The sequence below is a fragment of the Ceratotherium simum genome, chromosome 11 (genome assembly GCF_057802395.1).
Source record: "Ceratotherium simum simum isolate JZ-2026a chromosome 11, ASM5780239v1, whole genome shotgun sequence".
Classification (NCBI taxonomy): domain Eukaryota; kingdom Metazoa; phylum Chordata; class Mammalia; order Perissodactyla; family Rhinocerotidae; genus Ceratotherium; species Ceratotherium simum.
In genome coordinates this window covers 15509185-15534596 of record NC_141910.1, presented here as the reverse complement: position 1 = coordinate 15534596, position 25412 = coordinate 15509185, and the positions used below count along the sequence as shown (strand labels likewise).

General features: G+C 49.1%; 2 protein-coding genes across 2 annotated transcripts; both read right to left on the bottom strand.

Moving 5' to 3' along the window:
- Positions 1–797: 797 nt before the first annotated feature.
- CLEC4F (C-type lectin domain family 4 member F) lies at positions 798–12566 on the bottom strand. Its single transcript, XM_087436414.1, has 7 exons — positions 12414–12566; positions 11411–11527; positions 10976–11083; positions 7468–8586; positions 2897–3048; positions 1856–1974; positions 798–1222 (listed from the first exon to the last, which is right to left on the bottom strand). The coding sequence occupies exons 1-7, from the start codon at positions 12487–12489 to the stop codon at positions 1015–1017; spliced, it is 1899 nt and encodes a 632-aa protein (XP_087292540.1). The 5' UTR covers positions 12490–12566; the 3' UTR covers positions 798–1014.
- A 7380-nt stretch (positions 12567–19946) lies between these two features.
- Positions 19947–24780, bottom strand: CD207 (CD207 molecule). Its single transcript, XM_004435568.3, has 6 exons — positions 24705–24780; positions 24494–24610; positions 22728–23102; positions 21976–22127; positions 20801–20919; positions 19947–20297 (listed from the first exon to the last, which is right to left on the bottom strand). The coding sequence occupies exons 1-6, from the start codon at positions 24778–24780 to the stop codon at positions 20147–20149; spliced, it is 990 nt and encodes a 329-aa protein (XP_004435625.1). The 3' UTR covers positions 19947–20146.
- Between the last annotated feature and the right edge of the window lie 632 nt (positions 24781–25412).

Genomic DNA, 25412 nt, shown 5'->3' with positions numbered 1-25412 from the left:
AATGCTTGAAACAATTGTTTTCAGACATTGGACAACAGGCAGAGCAGAACTGTGGCCTGAGTTCCTGGATAGGGAAGCAGGCCGAATGAGCTCAGGACCCTCCTGGGTTTCTTCCCCGTGGCTCTTTCCAGAACACAGTGCGGGGAGGAGGGTCCCAAACAGGGAATGACAGTCTCACTAACCTGGAGAGAGAAAGATGGGCATTTGGGGAGCCTGAGTGTGATAGCATTTGAGGAGGAGTATGAAGGAGAGGGAGTTATGCAGAGAAAGAGCTCCAGAAATCTGCATAGGGTTCCCCGTGTATGCATGGAATGGGACTCCACAAGCTGGGGCAAAGAATTGCTCTAGAAATTCTCGTTCTAAATTGAGCTGGCAGAAAGCTGAGTACTTAGAAGGGTGAATGGAGCCACAAGAAGCAGCCAGAGATATGGCTGTGAGAGTTAACAGTCTGAAGACGAGATGAGGCCAGCCACAGAGAAAAATAAGTGTTAGCGAGTGGTTTAAAGGCCTGGAAAAATTCAGCTCCAGCCCCAACTGCAACAAAGGAAATGCAAGGAACACCTGGGATGGCTACGACTTCCTGGGAATTTGTACCTCCTACCTACAACGTCCCTGTAGTTTGTGTTGAATCTCTGCTGGTTTTCAATGTACTAACTAAACGTTCCTAGCTGTAAAGCCTTTAAACAAAGATATGCTTGTTTCAGGACAGAAGGGACAGTAAGGAAAGGAGGACTAATGCAGGAAGAAGCGAGTGTGGTGGCTATCACAGAGACAAGTACAAAGCGTTCAATCACCCAACGAGCATTTATTGAGGACCCGCTGTCTGAGAGGCCTGTGCTGGTTGCTGAGGGGGATACACAGGCATGGCAAGGCTCTTGTCTTGAGGAGCCATTGATCCCACTGGGTCATGTGAGGAAACATGTTTGAAGGGTTAAATAAAAGGACAGAGCAGGAAACACAAAAGGCCAATGGATGGCTCCAGCGAACAAGTTGGGTTCAGAGGCTCACAAAGCGTCATGGTAGAGAGGTTCCAGAGGTGGCAGTGGTGGTGACCTCTGAGCTCTGGCCTGCCTCAGCCGCACCCTGGCCGATGGGCTTCTTGCAGACCCAGGGGTAGAGTACATCACAGTCCATGTCATTCCACCTCTGCTGAGTATGGACACAGTCTTCAGTATGCCCCTTCGCATTCAGCCAGTTGTCTGGCTGATTCTTCTCCCAAAACCTGGAAACAAGAGGGCTTTATTCTGCTAGATGAAGGAAGTGTCCCTTCTCCCTGCTGTGGCATAAGGAACTGAAGTGACAGGGGTCTCTAATCCTCTGGTGGCCTCAGGATGGGGACAGAGCTGGGGCCAGGGGTGCCCTGAGGGTGGCTCTGCTGAGGTTGTCCTTAGTTACTGAGGATCAAAGGACAGGAAGGTGCTGAAGCTGCGATCCTCCACCCCAGAATTCACATTCAGTTACCTTCTGAAGGGGGCAGAGCCCCTGGGACCAGGCCTATGTAGGGTATAGGATACGCAAAAACCCAAAAAACAGGAAGGCCCACTCACAGGCTGCCTGCCAGTCCCGGGACCTGTTCTGTCTGATGCCCCTCTATGGAGGGGTCCAGGCAAGGATCAGAACTATGCCCACGTGCACACACACACATCACACATACATCACACACCTCATACACATCACACACACACACCACACACACAATCACACACACACTATACACACATCACACACACATCATACACATATAACACACACACACACATACAACACTAACACTTATGGGCAGGGATACACACACAGGACAGCGACACACAAGAGTCTCTAGCCAGGCCTGCCCGAGAGAATGCCTAGGACTCACGCTCTGCTCTGGGTATCACTGAATTGTGTCCCATCCACCCAGCGCCAGGAGCCCTCTGTGCCCATGTCAGTGAGGCCAATCCAGTGGTAAGAATTACTCACGGTCTCTGCCAGAAATTCCTGTGGAGAAAAGGCAGCATTGTGTGAGGATCTGGTTCTCCTGGCTGTGTGGAAGAGGAGTCCAGGTCGTCCCCTCCCTGGTCCCAGGGCCATGAAGCCCACTCCTCTACAGGAGCTGGTCCCCTCCCTGTGCTTTCCATGGCTTGTCCAGGATCTAGGGCAGCAGCCAGGTCCCCTCAAGGGAAGTCCAGCTTCTCCCATGTTGACTTGATGAGGAGTGTAGTTTTACTGAGACAAAGACAGACCTGATCACAGTTTACTAAGATATATTTTACAAAATACCATGTTCTTGGACAGACATACAAGAACAGTCTCAGAAGAACCACAAGGGATGGGCAGGTCTGTGATCTGAATTGGACGAAACCTGTTGTAGTCCTTTGTCAATAGCTAGTAAATTCTGATGAGGACTTTCAGCAGATAGGTCATCAGGGGAGTATATTGCCTTTGGTGGTCCTCAAATTCCTATGAGTATGTCTGTCCTTCCCAAGAAGCCCGGATCTCCTGCTCACGGGCCCTCCACAGCCATTGGATTAACTGACGTTAAAATCAAGATTGACAACTAGAGAGGAAGCTGAGGGGAAAATAGGGGGATGGGGAGGGAAGTGTGCTCCCAACATTTTAAGGGCAGTCGCCTGGTGCCAACTCCCTTTGCCCTTCCTCACTGCTGACATCTGCAGGCCTCTAGGTATCTCCCTCGTTCATTGAGGACATGGGAGTTTGCTGTCAGTGCTTCTACTTCCAGTGCAAGATGCTCATGGGAACTAAGATGCTCATTGGAACTCAATAAATATTTGCTCCCTGACAGACAGAGGAGACATGAAGGTCTCTGCCACACCCTATCTGAGAAGGAGAAGACCAAAGCCCCAAAGTCCCTTATCCCACACCAACCCCATTAGTACCACCCCAAGCCCTCAGCTGTGACCTGCTCCTCCTCAGATGTCACCGAGGCCAGGTGGGCTCCCTGGGACACACAGAACCGCTCAGCTGCATGCCAAGACTTCTTGATGCGAGAAAAGTAATACAAGCTCCCGTGGTAGACCTTCCAGCCTTGCAGAATCTGCTGGAGAAGATGATCTGGAGCAAAGGTAGGGGATGAGAGAGAACCAGGGGCTGGCTGTGGATGTCCGAGAACTGGCTTTCCTGACTTCTCCAAGGACTGACCACTGAGGGTCACAAGCCCACGCAATACTTGGTGCCCAGTGCTCCAGGGGCAAGGCCTGGGAGGCTGCACCCCTGGCCCACTACCTAATATGCCAGGAAGCAGCAGCTCAGGACACCTGGCTCCATCACTCCAGGGATCCCTAGATAGCTTTGCTACCCAGACAACACTCTTTCCAGACTCCTGCTTTCTAGCTCTACTACCCTCTTTCCCAACTCATTGCTGTCACCTAACAGTCCTCTGCACCTCAATTCCTGCCATCTCCCTGGGAGATTTTACAGCCATCCCATAGCATCACTCATTTCCTTGACTTCATCTCCATCCACATCGGCTGCCCACACCCAGGACCATATCTGGGACCTGGTCTACCTGACCCGACAATTTCAAACTCTAATAGATCATCCTATGAGCAAATCCTCAGCTCTTTCATCCCTCCCTGCCATGACACTCTGCTCTTTAGCATCATGTATACCACAGCTGTTTGAAATGGTGCCACGATAGACTCGCTTATTCATTCATTTATTCTCTCGTTCAACACTCATTGTTCAACATTCCTTAACTTCTATGAACCAGGGACTGTTATACAAAGATCTATAAGACATGATTCATGCCCTCAAGGAACTTCCAGTCTAGTAAATGAGACAGATGTAAAAAAGGCGCTGAAGGTGCATTGATTGAAAACCATGTGCATGTTAAATAGAGGCATGAAAGAGGATATGGTCTATTTCACCTGGGCTGGAGGTGGGCATCAAGGAGGACATCCTAGGCAACATGTCACTTGAGCTGAGTCTTTAAAGACTGAGGAAGAGTTTGCCAGGTGGTCAGTGCCAAGGAAAGCATTCCAGGCAGGGGAAACAGTAGATGCAAAAGCATGAAGACGTGAAACAGCATGGCCCGGCCATGCTTGAACTTGATATGTTCAAGTACTTGGTATGGTCAGTGCATAACGGATGGGAGACAATCTCAGACAGTTTCGCCAGCACTAAATCGTACATCCCGTGTGAAAGAGTTTGGGTTTTTTCCCCTGTGAGGAAAGGGAAGCACTGAAGGGTTTAAGAAGGATGGTAATATGCTCTGATTTGCACTGTAAAAATATTAATCCCGTTACAGTGTGGAGACTGAACAAGAAGACAATCCTCTTTGGGACAAGGACACCAATTAGTACACAGTTGCAAATGTCTCAGTAATGGATGGTGAGTGCGTAAACCGGGGGTTTTCAAAGTGTGGTCCCTGATCAGCAGTACCTGAGAACTTGGTAGAAATGCAAATTCTCAAACCCCATCCCAGACCAGCCGAATCTGAAATTGTTTTTTAACAATCTGTTTTAATAAACACTCCAGGTGATTCTGATGCACTCCAAAGTCTGAGAACCAGTAGTCTAAACTGAGGATTGGCAAACTACAGCATGCCAGCAGCCTCTTTTTATAAATAAAGTTTTATTGGAACACAGGCACGCCCTTTAGTTTACATATTGTCTTTGGCTGCCTTATTGCTACGATAGCAGAGATGTTGCAACAGAGACTCTTCAGCCAGAAGCCCAAAATATCTACTATTTGGCCCCTTAAGAAAAGGTTAAACTAATGGTTCTCAGCCCTGACTGCCTATTAGAATCACCTAGGGAGCTTTTTAAAAATTTCTGATGCCCAGGCTGCATCAAAAAAAAAAAAAGAGAGAGAGAGTTGTGGAGGCAGGTCTTAGGTATCAGTATTTTTAAAGCTTCTTAGGTGATTCCAATGTGCCCCCAAGGTAGAGAAACACTGACCTACACTAAAGCAGTAGCAAGACAGAGCAGGGAGTTAGGAGGACAGCAGGGGTGCAGAGGAGAGACAGTAAGAAGGGAAGAGTTCCGGCTTCTGACAACAGGTGGGGCACAGAGTGAAGCAGCCAAGTGAGCCCTCGGTGCTGCCCGCCAAGCCCCTTGTCAGCCCGGTCTCTTTCCACAGCTGCTCCAAACCGCACACTCTCTCTCCCAGCTCACTGTGTCCCCTCTCGCCGTTAACAAGTGACCTCCTACTCTACCTAGAGACACCACTAAACATCAGCTCCCTCAGTTTGGTGGTCTCACATCTCCAAACCTGATGAACATCTACTTCCACACCTCCTTCCCTCCCAGCCCTAGAGGTTCAAGTATTGTCCCAACCCTTCAAGGCCGATCACTCAGCTTTGCATTTCCTTCTCTCCTCTCTCTCTCTGTCTCCTCCCACCCCCGTCTCTCTGCCCCTACTGTCTCTGTCTTTCTCTCCTTCAACCTCCTCCCTCTTTGCTGGTTCCTTTCTCTCACTCTCAGATCAAGCCTATCCCAATCTAGAAAAACCCTCTCAAGGAAGTTCACCAAAACGTTAGCAGTGGGTTCATATGGAAATATAGAAATTTTCATGAAAATACAAGTGGTTGTTTTCTTATCTTTCTCTTTGTCAATATTTGCCACATTGTCTATAATGAATAGGTGGGTTTTGTAATGGAAATATCAATGATACATGTTTTTTAATCCCTCCATCTACCTTGCCATCCCCCTCACCTCAGCCTCATCTCTCTCCTTCCCTTCTCAGCCAAGGTCCTTGAATGACTCAAGCACCTGATCCCTCATTCACATCCCTCTGTCCATGGTCTGGCCTCCAGGCCACCTACAACTCTCCACTGAAACTTCATTCTGACTTACTAATTGCCCAGTCAGTGGATGCTTATTGTTTATTTTACCTTGTCTCTCAAGCATTTGCCAGAACTAGCCACTCCCTTCCTGAAATTCTCTCCTTCCTTGGCTTCCCCAACTGCGCATCTCCTGGTTCTCCTCCTGCCTCTAAGACTGCCTTCTCCAGTCTCCCTCAAAAATACCTCTTTCCTTTCTTGCCACCTGATGGTTGACTTCCTGTTTTTACCCTCAGCCTTCTTCTCATGAAGCATTTTATCTTGTGCAAACCGCCACACTCCCATTGCCACAACCGGCACCAACATACCCAGATGTCCCCTTGAATATCCCCAAAGTGTCTCAGACTCAGCATCCCCAATCTCGCTGCTCTCCTTCCTCTTTTATTCCCTATCTCAGTCGGGCGACCTATTTAGTCAGCTTCCTCAAAGCCCTTCAATAGATCTTCATTTCCTGAAGGGTGAAACCCAAGCTCAGAGGCCTTCCACATCTAGCCTGAGTCTCCCCAGGTCTGCCTACCTTTCTAGCCCAGCGTTTTTCAAACTGCAACCATCAACCCATTAGAGGGTTGTGTTGAGGTTTGTTTGTTTGTTTTAAACAGATTGTAAAATATCAGAATGCATTCATGCAGTAAAAGTTTTGCTTTTAGAAACTTTGTGTGTGTGTGTGTGTGTTTGACACACAATTATACTGGGTCACAGTGTTAAATGAATTTCATGCTGTGATTACATTCAAAACAGTTTGAAAACCATTGCTCCAGCCCCTGCCTACTGTCATTTCAGCCTGCGCCTCATCAACTGCCCTTTTGGCCACAGTCCTGTCAGACAGAGCTGGCTGAAGTTTCCTGAACCTCTTGGTTTCACGTTTCCGTGCCTGTGAACCTGCCGCTCTCTTAGCCTATTTGCTTGGCAAACACCTACTAGTCCTTCAGGACTCAGTTCAAGGGCCATCTTCTCAACAAAGCATCTTTTGATCCTTTCTCCCCCAAGAGATCTCTTCCCCCCTTGGATGATCCCTTCTCCCCCTTCTTTTCGCTCCTCCCCGCCACCAGTCCCTAGAGCTGCTCCTAACATAACACCTCTGCCGCCACTCTGCGTGTCTTCCATGCATGGCTGCTCTACCAGCCTGTAAGCTTTGAGAGTAGGCATCAAATCTTATTCATCTTTATGCTCCTGACACGTAATAGGGCCTCAAAAATATTTTGTCAGATGAATGCTGGGAACTTCATTCAAGGCTTTATATGTGCTAACTCATTTTATCCTCACTGCGAAGCAAATGTTATTGTCCCCACTTTGCAGGTTAGAAAAGTGGAGCTCAGAGAAGCTGAGCAACTTGATCAAAACCTCACCCCATGTGACAGCAGGAAGTCAGAAGTAAGGCTGTCTGGCCCCACTGGCACACATTGTCCTTATCACACACCTTCACAATACATAGTTTCTTTCCCAAGTGTTCGTTTTGTGACTCTGGCCAGATGATAAGCAACTTGAGAGCAAGGACTATGCCACCTGATGCCACCTCCACCACTGCCTAGGCACATGGAGCCTATTTGGTTCGATTCGGCCCCTCTCCAGCACGCACACTCCTTCCCAGGGGGATGCACATTGAAGTAAAGAAAGAGGCTGAAGGGACAGGAGACTCTCCCCAGCAAGAGACTGTACCCTCCCCAGCCCACCCACTCCGTCCCACTTACCTTGGGACCTCTGTAGCTGCTCCTGCAAAGCAAAGGTCGCATGGAGGGTGTCCAGGCGACTCTGCACCTCCTGGATTTGGGTAGTCAGGGTTCTGGCGCTCCTTAAATCCCCTATTAGCCTCTGGATCTCAGCACTGGCATTCTGCAGATTGCTCTCTAACATCCGGGTCTTGGAATTTAAGGCCACAGCATCCTTCATTTTTTGTTTTAGGGTCTGTATCTCCCTGCTGGCATTTTTCAAGTCACCATTTAACATCTGAATCTGGGAATTTAAGGCACTAGCCTTTTCCAGCTTTGTTTTGAATACTTGGATCTGAGCATCTGTCTGCTCCAGGAAACGGTTTCCCGCTCGGGTCTGGACAGTGAGAGTTTCCAAATCTCTTTTTAACAAGTGAATCTCATCACCAGCCCTTTCCAGGTGACTTCTCAATAGCTGGATCTCAGCACTCGTGTTGTCTAAACTGTCTTTTATAAAGGTCTGGGTCTGGGAATTTAAAGCATTTGCATTTTGCAGACTTACCTTTAGCTGCTGGATCTCAGCATTGGCTCCTTCCAAACTACTTCTTAAAACCTGATTCTGGGCCCTTAAATCATTGATGCTCTCCAGACTGCCTCTCAAAACACGAATCTGAGCATCAGCATTCTTCAAACTACCGTTTGCCAACTGGGCCTGGGCATTTGCCATTTCCAGTCCTGCCTTCAACACCTGAATTTCAGTGTTGGCATTCTCTAAGTCTCTGTTTAACATGTAGAGATCAACAGTGGTGTTTTCTAAACTGCTTTTTAAGAAACTCCGGGTCTGGGAATTTAAAGTATTTTCCTTTTCCATATCTCCTTTTAGCTTCTGGATCTCAGCATTGGCCCCCTCCAAGGATCTCTTTAACATCTGGGTCTGGAAACTCAAGGAACTGGCATCCTTTAGAATGCCTTTTACCATCTGGATGTCAGCACTGGTGTTTTCCAGATGACCACCGAGCATCTGGATCTGAGAACTGACATTGTCCACTCTGCACATGAGCATCTGGATCTCCATGCCGCAGGTGCTGGAATTCTCCACATGGCCTTTAAACATCTGGATAGCCTCTTGCAACTCTGCCACTCTGCCAAAGTGGTAGAGATCTGGAGGGAGGAAATGGAGAAAGTAGCCAAAGAGGCCCATTACAAGGGAAGCATTCATTATATGGGCCCACCAGAGTGTTCTTAAAACTTCCAAAGGAGATGTCTACAGCACAGCCCTGAGTGCTCCTCAAGCAGCCTGCTTCTCACTGCAGCCACCCAGACCCTGGGGATGGGCCACCTGAGAATATGGCCAAGAAAACAAAATAAGTAAAGGCCTACTTAGCTATCCCACATGAACTGAGGGGCAGAAGGGCTGGAATACTTGCCTACTATAAACTAACTACCACCAAAGACTCTTCATTTTAAAAGGTTGTTTTCGATGATGCTTGTGAGTGGTATGAGCGTGAGGATTAGGAAGAAGTGCTCCCCCGAGAGTCGTCCTGGTAAGCCTTGGATTATTTTGCCACTGTAATTGAACTTGAAAGTAACTAATTATATCATTTAGAGCTGTTGAAGTTTAATTCCACTGAAATTTCACCATTAAATGGGTCATTATGAAAAAGAAAATCAGTATGAATAAAGCCCATGTTTAGTCCAATGCTATTTTTGTATGCCAAGCATGAAGCCTCTCGATTCAGCATTGTTACTGCCTAAAAACTGTGTAGACCACAAACAGAAATTTTATGATCACAAATTCCATGGGGGGAAAAAAAACCAAAAACAAAACAAATAGGTGCTGATGGAGGAAGCACCCTGTTCAATCCATAGAGCTTTGGTGGAGGCCCTCCAGGCGATGCTAGACCTGGAAGCTGAAATGGTCTTTTAAAGGGCTTAAAGGGCTGGCACCCCTTGTTACAGAGAAAAACATGGGCTGGACCCATGTTACAAGGGTCCCTACAGAACAGTTTGAGGATATGGGAGACCTGAGTGAAAGGCCTTTGTCATTGAGGTCATTCAAGGATGCTTTTGTAGACCCTTTAATCTGCATAGTCTTTCCCACCAACCCCACCTGCAGCTGCCTCTGGTCCTGCTAGAACACTTTGCCTGCCACGTGAGCTAGGACCTAGTCCCAGACATTCATGGTCTAAGGCTCCTGATTCCAGCCTCCCCTCAGGAATAGGGAGAAGAACCCAAAAAGGCAGGTACCCTTTCTGGAGGATTCCTATCCGATTCCTCATGCCATGCACAGGTGGGTTTGTGAGGCCTCAGCCACTGTGCTCAGGTAAGGCCTGGTGGGGCCAGGTGGCCTTTGAAGGTGTGAGAAGTCCACTCAAATATTCCATCTTGTAAAGATAGACAGATCGATGGAACAGAATAGAGAATCCAGAAATAGACCCACACATATATGGACAATTGATTTTCAACACAGATACAGAGGCAATTCGTGGAGAAAGGATAATCTTTTTAATAAATGGTGCTAAAACAATTGGATATACATAGGCAAAATAAAAAATGAATTTCAATCCATACCTGTCACCATTATACAAGAATTAACTCAAAATGAACCATAGACCTAAATGTAAAACCAAAAACTATAAAATTTCCAGAAGGAAACATAGGAGAACGTCTTTGTGATCTTGGCATAGGCAAAGGTTTCTCAGATACAAGACCAAAAGCATGATCCATAAAACAAAAAAAAAATTGATAAATTAGACTTTAGCAAAATTTCAATCTTGTTAAACGAATGAAAAGACAAGCCACAGACTGAGAGAAAATATTTGCAAATCACATGATTGATAAAGGACCAAAAAAGACTATATACTATGTGATGCCTTTTATATAAAACTCTAGAAAAAGCCAAGTAATCAGTAATGACAGCAGGTAGATCAGCGGTTGCCTGGGATGAAGGGAAGAGGGGAGAGGGAGGGACGACAAAGGTAAGCTTTGGGGGGAGGAGGAAGAACTTCTTCATTCATTATCTTGATTGTGATGATGGTTTCACGGGGATATACATAGGTCAAAACTTATCAGATTGTATACTCTAAATATGTGTACTTTATTATGTGTCAATTATACCTCAATAAAGCTGTTTTTTTAGGGGCCAGCCAGGTGGCATAGTGGTTAAGTTCGCTCGTTCCACTTTGGCGGCCCCGGGATCGCTGGTTCAGATCCTGGGCGCAGACATACGTTCATCAAGCCATGCTGAGGTGGCATCCCACACAGAGCAACTAGAAGGATGTACAACTATGACATACAACTATATATTGGGGTTTTGGGGAGAAAAAAGGAAAGAAGGAGGAAGATCGGCAACATATGTTAGCTCAGGGCCAATCTTCCTCAAAAAAAAAAAAGGAAAAATAAAGTTTTTTTTTAAAAGATCATGCCTTTCTGTGAGGAGAGTGAAACACATTCAGGGGCCTGGGGGTGTCTGGGAAGAAGCTAACGGTAAGATCCGGGCATCCGAATGCCCAGCTTCCTCCCACCCTCACCCCTCACTGTGACTACTCACTGTCGAGTTCCACAGGTAACTGCCCCATGGTGCTGTTCCCTGGAACCACGGCTTGAGCCTCTTGGAGGGAGGGATGTGCCTCTGGTGCAGGTCTTCGGTTCTGCAGAACTGAGACACCCAGTTCCTGGATCAGCACAATATCTCAGCACTGAGCCTGGGAGAACAGGCTGCTCCAACCACAGTCAGGGTCCCAGAAGGAGGGAGATGTACCAAGGACCCCCCAGAGTTCCCCTCGTGGGCCTCAGCTCTTGAGAGTCTCCCCCTTGGACTGTGGCCTCAGTCAGGTCCCAGAAAAGCTCTGGTTTGGGTCCGGGCCTGAACCTGGAGGTGAACTGACCCTTCTGGGAGCAAAGGGTGTGCATCTGGGTCCCTTTGGGGCTTTATGCAAGAAGCAGGAGAGAGAGTCAATGGGGTTCAGGTCACCTAGCTGCTTACCCACAACAAGGAGAGCCACAAGAGAGGAGACAATAGTCACGGCCATAAATGCCAGGGTGGCCTTAACAAGTCTCGGCATCCTGCGGGCTGCGGGAGCCACTTTCGCGGAGTCCACTCCTGCAGGGAAGAAGACCGTGTCCTGGAGAAGAGTGTGCTTGGGGGCCGGACAGGATCAGGCTCTCGGGCTCAGTCTCCTGGCCTGTCCGATGGGGATGAGAACACCTGCCACGCTCACAGGGAAGGAAAATGAAGCACTTTACCATGTTCACCAGAGCTGATCGGGTGTGTGGTAGCAACACAAAGTCTAAGCCCACAGCCCAGAACCCGGAGGAGGTGCACAGGGCACGGAACCTGGCACAGAGGAGGAGGGCAACAAAAGTGTGGTTTGAACGAAAGGAGAAAGGAGGGAGCAAGGAAGGGAGGGAGAGAAGGGGGGACAGAGCAGGAACCCTGACCTCGGAGTCATGAATCCTGACCAGAGCATGACTCACAGCCCTTTGGGACTGCTGCCTCCCCACAAACTGACAAGGGTCAGTCCTGGAGCCTCCCTCTGCTGGTGTCAGAAAGCCCCCAGGGGTGTCCTAAGAAGGGCTGTGCCTGAGAGTCTGGGGGCTGTGGTTAGGGATAAAGAGTGTGCAGGGAAATCCACTCCAAGGTGGAGAAACAGCCGCCTGGAGCCCCTGAGGCCTCACGGGACCAGCCCAGTGTGTGGAGACGGGATTTGAAATCAGGTCCTGCTGAATTCGAAGTTCACCCTATTTCTCTTGCCATGTTGCCATCCCCAAGAAAAAGGGTCTGGGGAGATTTCATGAGGAGACTGGATGTGTGCCCCAGGCTCCCTCTCCTCGCCTGCCCCACCTTCTGCCCTTGCCTGTTCGTTCTGGAAGCTGAGATGGTAAAGAGTTCTGACCTGCCAAGGAGGGGCTGAGAAAAATGGCAGAGGGCTGAGGGAAGATGAGGCCAGTCCCAGATTGAGGATGGACTGAGGGCCCAGTTTTCTCACCTTGGGGGTGCAGGGAGACACTCTGCTTGTCCGTGTTGAAGCAGACCTTGTCACTATTCATCTCCTCTTCATTCATCCTCAAATGCTGCTCCCTGCTGCCTAAGGAGGCGTGCTGAGGGCCAGTAGTGGTGGGAAGTGAAGCTGAGATACCCTGGAGTTACATGCTCCCCAGTAGGCCCTGACCACCTTTGAAGCTCTGCCTCCATCAGCTGCTGACTCTTCAGAAGCGCCCCAGCAGGGCCCCTCCCCTCGGGGATCCAGGCACCAGTCCGCCTGCCCTATCTTCTCTCTCTTCCCGTCAGCATCTGCCCCTCGCCCTCCCCTCCAGCATCCACTGGCCTTTCACCTCTTGTCTGTTGAAAGCTGACCTGAGAGGAAGGACACAGGAGGATTGTGAAGGCATCCACTTCTGGAGCAGTCAACAGTACTACCTGAAAACCCAGGAGTGTCTGCCCAGCACCTTCCCCTCCGTGTGGGAGAGGAGCTGCTGAGGTACCTCCCCAGAGGCCCGTGAGAGGCCCAGGGGTGGCAGCAGAAAAGAAAGGGCCTGTCGTGGTTTCTATTTCCCCACACACAGGGAGGGCACACACAGGAGCTGATTTCTCCTAGGGCCTGAGAAGCTGAGGGAAAAAGCAGAACTTTGGGGATCCCCTGCCCAGCTGGAAGGCCAGAGGCTGGGCCAGGAGAGGGGTATAGTCCTCCAGGCATGGTGGCCTCAGAGAGGTGGTCAGCAGCACTTTCTTTCGCCCCCTCTTGCCTGTCTCCATGCCTCTCCCCACCACAGGCTCCCAGCTCTTACTTCTCCCGCAGGAACACCATCTGCCAGCAGGAAAGAAACACCAGGAGGTTGCTACATCCTTGCCGAGAGGTTTCTCTGTTCTCTGGCTAGAAAAAAAGCAAATTCACATGTAATACATTAATACCAGAGCCATTCATCAGCCGGGACCTCTCACACATTAGTTTTTCCTGCCCTACTGAAGGATACAGGGCCATGTTTCTAGAGAGGCACACCCCTAGCTTCAGACACTCCAGAAGTTTTCCAGTCATCCATATCAACCCCTAACAACACTGAGTGGTCAGCTGTCTTCCAGAAAGTGGCTAGATCCAGCAGTTTGATGGAAAGGAGAGACCCAGGGCCTGTAAGCAGGGGCCCCAAGCAGCTTAGAGCCAACAGTCTCCCTTCATCAAGCATCACCCCCGGGATTTATCTTGAGAACCACCCTTCCCTCACGTTCAGTCTGTCTGGTAGGGGCGAGGCTGAACCCATATCCAATTCCCAGCCTCAAGAATGAGCTTGCAGCTCAATCAACAGAACACATCTCCCTGACCTCCATTATTGCTTCGGAGACGAGCATGTGATCCAATGCTGAGTTTTTGTTGGAACTTTTGGGAAAGGGAAGTTCTTTCCTCTGAAGTTGCAGAGCTATGAGGTTGTGGGCTTAGAGCTACCCAGATCACCACTGGGGAGAGTCTGCCTGGCACTAACATCAAACCAGAGGCAGCCAGAGGCAGGGCTGGAGAGAGGCAGCTTGATGATGTGAGCACCTGTACCCTGCTGCACAAGGTGTCCCAACTTCACACCCCACAGCGAATCCAACAACAGCAACAACAATCTCTCACACCACAGGCCTCAGTGCAGGCCACCATCTCACCCAGCTTTAACTCAGTCTTCTCACTGCTCTCCCTGCCTGTCATCTTGTCCCCTCAAGGCCTGCCACCATATTGCGGGCATAATGATCTTCTCAACAAACAATTAGATATACACACATACATGACCTAGCTCTCTCAGCCAAGAAGAAGCAACGACATCCCCATGGCAATGACCACACACGGCATCCAGATTTTGGTTTCTAATACTATTCTCCACAAAAAGAAACCAGGGCTTTTTGGAGAAATGGCTGATTCTAGGACTGGGGCAGGAAATACACGAAATAAGCAAGGAGTATCTTGTATCGCCAGAAAGTAAGGAGATGCTTAAAAAAAATGATGAAGGTATGTCAAAAGGACATGGGAGTCAACTGAAAGAGTTCCCAATGGCCAAAGCTGGAACAATTTGAGCAAGCAAATAAATAAAGTAGTATTTGATTATAAACCAAAGTATAAAGTCCATGAATCTGTACTGACATAAATATGTGTTTGAAAAATAAACAAACAGATGAATTCTCCCATGCAGAAAAATTCCAAGTAATTTATGTAGATACTCCAAGTAGAGCATAACTCCCCACTCCTTAAGTGCAGGCTGCACACAGTGACTGCTGTGGTCTGAATGTTTGTGCCCCTCCTCCATTCATATGTTGAAATCCTAACCCCCGAAGTGATGGTAGAAGGAAGTGGGGTCTTGGGGATGTGATTAGGTCATGAGGGTAGAGTCCTCTGAATGAGATTAGTGCCCTTATAAAAGAGGCCCCAGAGAACTTGCTTGCCCCTTCTGCCATGTGAGGACACAAGAAGTCTGCAACTTGGAAGAGAGCCCTCACTCTACCATGCTGGCACCCTGATCTTGGACTTCCAGCCTCCAGAACTGTGAGAAATGAATTTCTGTTTTTTATAGCTACCCGAGCCGTGGTATTACGTTATAGTGGCCCAAATGGACTAAGACAGACTTCCTTCCAAAGAGTACAGTATGGAAGGGAGCTGGAGGGGGGAGTAACTTGACAGTGAAGGAACCTGACAAACATTACCTCAGCCTGGAGATCAAGGTCGACATCAACGGGGATGTGTCATGTTGACAGCATGGACCCATGATGAGAATGGCACTTCATCTCCAAGGTTTTCCTCCAAGAACACATTACCCCAGTTTGATGAAAAACATCAGATGAACCCAAATTGTGGGACATTCTACAAAATGCCTGACTAGTGCTCCTCAAAACTGTCAAGGTCATCAAAACAAGGAAAGTCTGAGAAACTGTCACAGCCAAGAGGAGCCTAAGGAAATATGACGACTAAAACTAACGTGGGATCCTAAATGAAACCCCAGAACAGAAAAAGGACGCTAAGGAAAAACTAAGGGAACCTGAATAAAGAATAGACTTTAGACTTCATTACCATGTGTCGATATTGTTCGTTTATTGTGACAAATGTACCACATTAATGTAAGACGTTAATAAGAGGGAAATGGCTAGGAGTATATGGGAACTCTCGGTATGAGCTTCACAATTTTTTGTGAAGCTAAAACTATTCTAAAATAAAAAGTTGTCTAAAAAAACCCAATATTGTTATTTTACTGCATCTCAGAAGACCAGAGAGTCAAGCTTTGGAGTCTATGCTGGCAGGAAGAATGCTCCAACGACACTGAGACGCCTCTAGAAACAGCAACACTAAACCCTGTCTAAGCCCCAAACAAAGACCAGCACCAAAACAAAGGTCTCTCCTGGTTGCATCTGATCCGTGGGGTCTGGCTCACACACTTGCACCTTTCTGCAAGGCAGACCGCACATGCTGCTTCTGCTGCTAACTGGAGAAGTGGGGAGTTGAAACCAGAAGTTACCTACAACAAGACGCTATTTAGGAGGCCAGCCCTGTGGCATAGCAGTTAAGTTGGCATGCTCCGCTTTGCGGCCGGGGGTTCGCAGGTTCAGATCCTGGGCGCAGACCTACAGACAGCTCATCAAGCCATGCTGAGGCGGTGTCCCACATAGAGCAACTAGAAGGATGTGCAAGTATGACATACAACTATCTACTGGGGCTTTGGGGGGGAAAAAGGAAAAAAGGAGGAAGATTGGCAACAGATGTTAGCTCAGGGCCAATCTTCCCCAAAAGGAAAAAAAAAGAAGGACCACAAAATCACGACAAATGTTGAGAAAAACAGAGAGAGAGCGAGAAACTGAGATGAGAGGAGGAAGGATAGGAGGAAGGAAGGAAAGAAGATAGATAGATAGATGAAGCATAAAAACCAAAAAATAAAATATTACAGTATGTACCTGTTCACAAGAGTTAGGATCAAGTCCATCAGTAAGAATGAGTCAAATTTTTTTTTCTCCTCTTCTCTTATTTTAAAATACAAAAGTATAGATTTTTCAACGGTACTTGATTGCAACATTGAGAGAGGGCATGTCGAGCATTGTTAGCCTGCTGAATTAGAAAAAAATTTGCTACAACAAAATAAATACACAAGTTGGATGAGATAAAGCTCTCACCCACCTTTGGCTTCCAACTTTCCATCTGACAAAGGAAAAATTCCTGGAATTTCATGAGAAATATTATGGTGTCTGTGACCCAAGGAGCTAAGTACTACTGAAGCCCACCCTCCACTTGATATAGGGACTGAAGCACTCTCGGTGCTGGGACTTCTTGGGTGAGGCCCCATTGCCAGCAGAAGGCAGGTACCCATGTAGTGACCTCACTGGAGACGCAACCTCACTGGAGAAGTGAGCCCTCACTGGTAAGTGAGCCAGGGTCACAAGACAAGGCAAAGCAACAGCTTCCCCAGCTTCGTGAAGGCAGGAGGCCCTGGCAATGCCATGCTGGCTGGTTGCAGGATGAGGCACAGACTCCACATAAAACCACATCCTCACTGACTCACGTTCTTTCAGTTTGGAAAAAAAGCAATGGGTGGAGGTAGGAGGCAAGTCTTATCATAGGACCTGCGTGCACAAGACTCAGGAGGATCAGGAGGGCTTGGCTGGATCTAAGGTGGCACCAGGAACCTCAGCAGCCAGAGCTCTTGGGCCTTCACTCCCCTGCCCTCCCCTCTGCTGCCCTCCCCTCTGCTGCCCTCCCCTCTGCATCTCAGCTACTCTGTCTTCTGCCCTACTCTCCTTTCTCTGCCAGATGTATTCCTCATGTGATTTACTTCTCTGCCTCATAGCTTCTGCTTATTCCTAGTTTCTGCAGATGCCCCATGATGGCCCCTCCAGCCTTTCTCCAACTCAGGGCATTCCAGCTTGACTTCCTTCTGTTAACCGCCTCATCCCCTGGGTACTTCCAGGTTCAAATTCTTTCTCAGAGAAGTGGTCAGATTGTCCTGCCCATCCCTTCACGCCAGAACCGACCAGAGATCCCTGACTAGTCTTGTTCTAATCATCTCCTATTCACCCCAGTGGTGAGTGTCTTGGTCAATTCAGGTTTCTATAACAAAAATACCATAGACTAAGAGGCTTACACAAGAGAAATTTCTTTTTCACAGCTCTGGAGGCTGGGAACTCCAAGAACAGGGTGCCAGCAGATTCAGTTCCTAGTGAGGACTCTTCCTAGTTTACAGACAGCCATCTTCTCATTGTATCCTCACCTGGCGAAGAGCAAAGAGAGAGCAAGCTCTCATGTCTCTTCTTAAGGGCACTAATCCCATCATGAGGGCTCCACCCTCATGACCTAATTACCTCCTAAAGGCCCCATCTCCTATACCATCCCATTGGGGATTAGGGTTTCAACATATGAATTTTGACGGAACACAAACATTCAGTCCATAGCAGTGAGGCAGGGATCCCCCACCCCAAATAGTACAAGATGGCCAAACACATGACATCTGACACCAGACAGGTGAGACTGATGCCGGTTTATTAGTCACATACACTCACAGTTCAGAAGAAGAGGATACTGCGCATTATGTAGAGCCACAAGGGGTTTACACCCAGGAACAGAGGGAACCAGCAAGGCCTGTGGGAGGCAGGCTTTGCAGTAACAAGAGGATGGGGTGCCCCTGGTTTCTGCATGAGGCTGTGATGGGCTTGTTTGAATAGCTTCCCAGGCTGGTGGGTTGAAAACTGGGTGGAATGCAGGTGGTCCAGTTAATAGGGGAGCTAGCCAGGTGGGGAAGCATGTCTGCTGAGAGCAGGGGACCTCATAGTTAGGCTTTTGGGGTCCTGCAAGGCTCAAAGACGTCACAGCAGCATGTAAACTTCTAGGCCTTGCAATACAAGCCTGTGAATCAGCTGCCTTGCTGACAAGTCATAACTAACACTTCAAGTGTGAAAGCAAAATGGAGAGCAGCGTGATGTTTGGAAACACAAGGGGACACTTCCCTAGAGGCAGCTCTGGAGCCCATAACTCGTATTTAATTTCTATATCAGCTCATGCTATGACCAAATAGCTGACCCTTCCAATTATGGAAGAAATAAAATTCCCCCATAATTGCTACTTTGAATCTATGAAGAGTAGGAACAACAAAATATTTCTTAGTGAAGACGTAGGAGAATTCTTTTATGCCCACAGCAGCCCATGTCTGGCTTGCCCATCTTCTCTTCCCTGATGTACTCACCCCCACGGACCTCCACAGACTCTGGAACTGGCCTGCAAATGCTCCTGAGTGGACGCAGTCACTGACTGCCCTCCCTTGTTCATCACCATATTTTAGAAACCCCATTTGTCCCTGTTCCTTCAAGCTTCCTCCTAATGCCCTAAGCCCTGACCCTTTTGTACCCAGAACACCATGCTGCTGGCCACAGTTATTGAAGGAAAACATCCTCTCCCCAGGACCCTAATGAGGCCCCTAATGAGGACCCTAAGGAAAGGAAGGCCGCTCTGCTGAGCTCACCCCTGTGCTCACATCAAGTTCCTTCCTGATTCCCCTCTGCTCCCCTCCTGTCTGCTATGGCCTGGATTCCTGCCTCAGCCACTGGAGGTGGGATTGGGACCCAATGCTTGTGAACAGGGTCTCTGTGAAGAGTGGGAAACCTGATGAGTCTTCCCCTCGGGAGTAAAGCCAGAGAACAGAAGATGGTGCAGTGACCATCCGAGAGGAAAGACCACCAAGAAAGTCATGACACTGCAGACCTTGCTCTACTTCATTTCCATAAAAACCAGGGGTGAGTTCTGCTTGTATTCTGTGGCTTTTCCAGGGCTGGAACTTCCCTACTCCTTGTTATTTTTGAACCCCCAACCATTTCCTGAGGGTATCCCAGAACTTCATGTCCAACAAAGCAGACGGCCTTTCCCACACAACCACCTGTACACCCAGGAATAAAAAGGTACACAGAGGGAGGCCTTCACCCAGGCAGAGTTTTATTCCGATGAAGCTCGGAGGTGAACTCTTTAGGTAGTGAGGGCCACTTCCCCTGCACCGGGCATGGGAAGGGAGGAAATGCAGAAGAAAGAGGAGGTGCAGGGAGGTGGGGCAGAGGGGCTGGGCAGAAGACAGTAGAAGACAGAGCTGGGCCGGGAGTTTACTGAGTGAGGGGTGTCGAGGGAGGAGCGTGGATGCTGGTCCAGCTCTTAAGGAGACATGTTTCTTGTCGGCCCCTGATCTGAACCAGTTGAGCCCATCCCAGGGAAGAAAAGGCTCACACCTCAAGCGACGTGATGAAGAGGGGATAGGGACATGGCATGGACAGGGTCACCAAGAGCAGAGCTGTTGCCACGGAGAACACAGCCACCTAAGCAGGCATTCCTAGAGGATCAACTGGAAAAGCCCTGAGTATCAGTATCAGGAGAATTGCCTGGGTAGTCAGAAGCAACTTCCATGTGACAAAACTGGGGCTTCTCTGAAGGGAAGGGAACCCCAGGGTGTTGCCCCAGATTATGGGTTCTGATCCACCTCACTGAGGCAGTTTGAGCTTCTAAATCCTCCCCGCCCTCCCCTCCCATTTTAACCCCAAGATCTTCTTTCCATTCCAGCTGCCTCTGTGGGGTTGGAGAATTCCTAGCCAAAGCAGACGGACTCCAGAAGGCCTTGGGGACAATTTTGAAGCAAGAGAAATTAAGATGTAACGTCACTCTGCAGTATGGAGGAAAGAGCAGCATTTCCTTGAGTTCAACAAGCTTTGGAGCTTAAAGTGTGAGCTTAGGGGCCTGTCCTGTCATGGTTCTGACGGGATGTAGGGCTGTTTACAGATGAAAAGTAACACATTGTCACAGGAGGCATCATTCCACGACCGGAGCGAGGACACCTTTATATTGGCACAGTGTTCATTGCCCCCAGTATTGTTGGGCTCACCTGGAATCCAGAACCTACCATGGGAAACAACAAAGAAAAATGTATTTATAAAGTTGGAGAACAGTAAAGACAGGAGTCACTTCAATCCCGGCTTTGGTCCTGGGTGATAGCAATAGCAAGTTTTTGCACCCAAGCCTGAGAGGAAGGGGATGGATTGCTGAGCTGTCAACCTGTGAGCCTGCAATCACTCCCCAAGGTAGGGGCAACCCAGCCCACCACTCTCAGGCCCCTACACAACCCACAGTGCAAAGACCTAGACTGAGCACAGGGTCCCTGCCTAAGCAGGGTGGAGGACCATGCTGCCAAAGCCCAGAGGGCACGGAGAGGCCACGAATTTGTCCCCAGTCCCACAGCCAATTAGTGGCAGAGGTGAGCTAGATCTCAGTTCAGTGCTCCCACCACCCTAGGACAGGGGAGAATCACAAACTCTGTAGTTGGGGGAAATGTCACCTAACCCCTCATGCCCTGGCCCTGGCCCAGGAAAGTCAGGCTGGGAAGGAGGGCTCTGGGGGCTTACCTGGCACTCTGGACCTTGTCAAACGGAGTGTCATCCACCCAATGCCAGTCCCCCTCACTCCCTGCTTTGGTCAGGCCAATCCAGTGGAGAAGTCCGCCTGCTGCCTTGTACAGAAATTCCTGTAGGGAAGACGAATGAGCAGAGACGCTGCCACGACTCGCAGTTGGAGCAGGTGTCTCTCTGGGTGTTCTTCACCTGTCCTCAGTGACAGCCTCTGAACCCACAGACACCCCCCGCACACTGACGTCTCTCAAGCCTCTTCCTGTCCCTGCCCAGAGCCCAGAGTCCATCATCCAAATTCTGATCTGTCTTTGCCCTGCAACTGACAGACTCAGGACTCAGGCCTTTCTACCCCTCAGGAAGCAAGGGCTGGAGCACAAGAAAGACTTGGCTAAACCCCAGAGTAGGGACCCCCGGAGAATGGCCCTCTAATACTAGCCAAATTTAGTGAGCACTTAATACACGCAAGGTACTATGCATTTATATGCACTGATATGCGTTTACTTCTTTATTCTCGGAAGCAGGTACCATTATCATGCATGTTTCATCAGTTAATAGGCTGAGGCCTAAGGAAGTTGTATAATCTACCCAGGGCCCTAGGGCTAGTTAGAGGCAAGGCTGGGACTCTAGGCTCTGACTCCAGAGCCCATGCTCCTACCTGCGCTGCTAGCCCACCTCCCAGATGAAAGGGGCCTGTTCAATATTCTACCTTTCCAGGTGGGAGACTTCTTGGGTTATATAGTGTCATTAATGCTGTTGACAAATATTTCTGTTTTCTGGGCACATGGAAAGATTGTACCTCCCCGCCCTCCTTGAAGCTAGGAGTTTTGCTTTGGCCAATGAAATGTGAGCAGAAGTGATGTCTGTTGTTTCCAGGCAGAAGCTTTAAGAGCCAACACACAAATTGCTGTGTTCCCTTTTCCGGCCTCAGCAATCGTGGAAACATATGTTGAGATGAAGTCTCCTTTGGCCTAGATCCTTGAGTAACCACCATGAGCAGAGCCCCTTGCTGGCCCTTGTTGGCCAAGTACTGTAAGTGAGAAGTAATCTTTCATCGTTAGGTCACTGATAATTGGGGAATTTTGTCACCACAGCATAATCTTGCCCCTCCTGCCTAGTACCTGGTACAGGTACTAATACACCCCCTTCCTAGAGCCCATAGGAATGGCACTTACCTGTTCACTCTCTGAGGTCACTGAGGTCAGATGTGAATTCCTGGACATACAAAACTGCTGGGCACTGTACCAGGTCTTTGGGATGCGAGAAAAGTAATAGAAGTTCCCCTTGAAGTACTTCCAGCCTTGAGAGACCACCTGGAGAATGTCATCTGGGGAACAAGTGTGAAAGGTGACCACTGGTGTCCTGTCTTCTCTGGGGGCTGGGTGGGATGGGGTACTTGAGTGGGATCCCAGAGGGGAATGGGGCTGGGCTCTGGGGTCCTTGGGTCCTTGTGTAGGGACTTGGGGACACTCTCTTAGATCATGTAAGTCTGACTGAGATTGGTAGAGTCTCCGGGCTCAGAGAGGGGAAAGTGAGAGTAGATGGGTCAAGAATCTGTCTCTCTCATGAAGGAGAAACAATTCTCCATTGGCCATCACAAGCGGCTGAGCCCTGGGGCTCTAGGAAAGGAACTTAATGGGAAATGGCTAGGTTTGGGCCAGGACAGAGAGACTCCCTAATGCTTGCATATTCTGTGCCTTGGTATGGGAGCCCAAGCTGGTTCCTGGTCCCTTCTCTCCTGAACAGCCCCTAAATCTTCCCCAACCCCAATGCTGAGCCCTCTTTTCTTAACTTTCCAGCCATTTCTGCTCTGCTCCTCTCCCCCTCCCTCCACACACACCAGCCCTGTGGCCTCAGGCCTGAGGTTGGCAAGGTCCCATGGGCCACTAGTCAGCTTGCAAAGTGACTTCTTTTCTCAGTCACTTACTTTGCTGTTTGAGCGACTTGCTGATATTCTCCAAACTGCTCTGGAGTCCCCGGACCTTTGCATTTAAAGCACTGGCTTTATCCAAATCTCTTTTTAACTCGGGGATTTGGGCATTTAAATTATTGACTTCCTCCCAACTTCTTGTTAATGTCTGGATCTGAGCATTGGCTTCCTTCACACCGGTTTCCAACCTCTGGATCTGAGAACGCACACGATCCAGGCTGGCATTCACCATCTGGACCTGAACGCCGGCCACCTCCACGCCGCCTCTATTCCTCTTAATTTCAGAACTCAAGGTGCTGATGTTGTCCACACGACCTTTCAGCAACTGGGCATTGGTCTTTACATCTGATATTGTGCCCATAAACCAGGAATCTGGATTTGAGAAAGTCAAGAAGTCAGCTGAGGCGATCCCCAGGGGCAGGAGTGGGGGTGTCAGGTGATAAAAGGAAGGGAAGGGAAGGGACAAGCTCAAGCTTCTCAAGGACTCAACCCAAAGAGCTGTCACCTATCTTCCATTCATTCACAATGTATTCTTTCAACAAACATGCAGTGGGCACCTACCATGTGCCAGGAACTCTGGTGGCTGCAGATAACGCAGAGATTGATAGAACACAGGATCTCTGTTAGAGGACCTCACAGGCAAGCAGAAGCGGGGATTAGTACCCAGTCCTCAATTTTCTTTGAGTGTTCAGGGCAACTCAACCACCCCCTCGTCCCCTCCCCACATCCCTCTGGGCCCCACCACTTGATTCCCGGCCCTCTCCTTTCAGAGACCCATGCAGTGGCCATCAGCTAGGGCAGGACTACCCCTCCCACATCTGCGCACAGGCCTCTCCTGACCACGGGAGGGGCAAGCCATGCAGTCTTCTAATCTGGAAGTGACTTCTCCAGAGAATACGGAAAGGGAGAATTATGAAACCATTTTTCCCCTCCTTCATTCCACCCACTGTCACAGGCTCGGGTGCCATAGAGGAGTCCAAAAGTAAACCAAGAAGTCTCAAAATGGAGGAAACTCTGCTCAGAGGCTCCAGGTCTGAGACCAAATATGTCTGAGGCCTGGAAGGGAGAAGACAGATGTTCCCTCCCTCTGCTTTCTGGTGACCCAGTGGGAGGAAGAAGGCTCTGCCAGCAGCAGAGGCTATGAGGCTTGGCAAAGCCACAAGAGGAAGAAAGATAAGTCACACACCAAGGAAGAAAGAGGAAGACTCCCTCAATGTGATCTCCACAGGAACAGGAGAATGAAGAGAGTGCAGCGGGGTCCTGGTGAGGGATGAGCTGTGGACATGTGTTGGCTCCTTGGCCAAGTTCTCCATCTAGTCAGTTGGGGCTGAGGATACAGTTGGGACCCCATTCCTTGTGGGGACAGGAAACATTTTGCTCACTGTTGGGGGCTGCCCACAAGGCTCTGAATCAAAGGGACACAGAGCTCAGAGAGGGAGGAGAAAATGACGAGGGGTGAAGAAATAGGTGAACGTTTCTTGGGGCAATAGGTGAATAGGTGAATGTATCTTTGAGCATAAGCACATTAAGTGTTGATCCTATTCAGGAAAATCTCCCTGGAATTGGGAAGAAGACAGCAGGAGCACATCTTACTGGGAACGGGATCCTTGTGACTGCACGTGGAAGGAGGAGAAACGAGACAAATGAAAAAGACACAGGCGGGAGAGACCACCGGAGAGCAGGAAAGAGAGGGTCTGGATGTCGAGAGAGTTGACTGGCTGTGGAGAAGACCCAGGCCCAGACAGTTAAACCTGAGGACTTACAGAGAAAGGCCTGCAGCAGGACAGAGGCGACCAAGACCAGCGTCAGGAAGATTACTGCAGCACGGACTGTGAGAAGTTTCCTCGGAACCAGAGGCAGACCCGTCTTGGGAGGAGGCTCTGTTGGAAGAAAAGAATGTCTGTTGAAGGACCAGCAAACAGCAGGTTTTGGAGCAGAGCACTGAGCAGATTCTGAGCAGTGACTGGTGCTTGCCTCGGGGCCAGAGGGAGATGTTCTGTTTATCTACAGTGAAGTGCGCATCGGGGACCTCACTCTCTGCAGCCTTCATCCCGCACGCTCACCCTTGCAGCACAGGTGCTTCCAGCTGGCTCTCTCCCCAAGGACCTTTTATCCAGAGGAAAAGGGAAGTGAGTCCCACAGGAAGCCATCATGTCATCCCAAAGTTCCGCATTCCTGACTTAGACACCTTGTCTGGCCTAGGCCATAGCTCAGTCCTCTCCTCAAAGATCTAAGCTTTCAGGAAGAGGCCATTTGTCTTCTTCCCTGAGGGATCTGTTACATGGACACTTTAATTATCTGGTCCCAAGGCTATCCTATTTCTCTTATGAGACTCCTCTCATCCATCATCCATCCACCAGACACATATTAAGTGTCTTCTAGGTACCAGTCACTGGACTAGGACTGGGTCACAAAGGTGAATAGCTCAGTCCTTGAACTCAAGTAGCTCACAGTCTGGTAGGAAAGACAGGCCTGAGCAAATAAATTACAATACAGGGTGATCAGCATAACAATAGAAGAAAATGCCCTTCAAAGGAAGTATAGAGAATGGAGTACTGGGGGAAAGTTCCAGGTGGAAGGATTAGCGTATTCAAAAATATGAGGGCATCAAACGGCATGGAGTGGCTGGCAAACTATAAGTAATTTGGCAATGTTGAAGTGTACAGTATATGACAGGAGCAG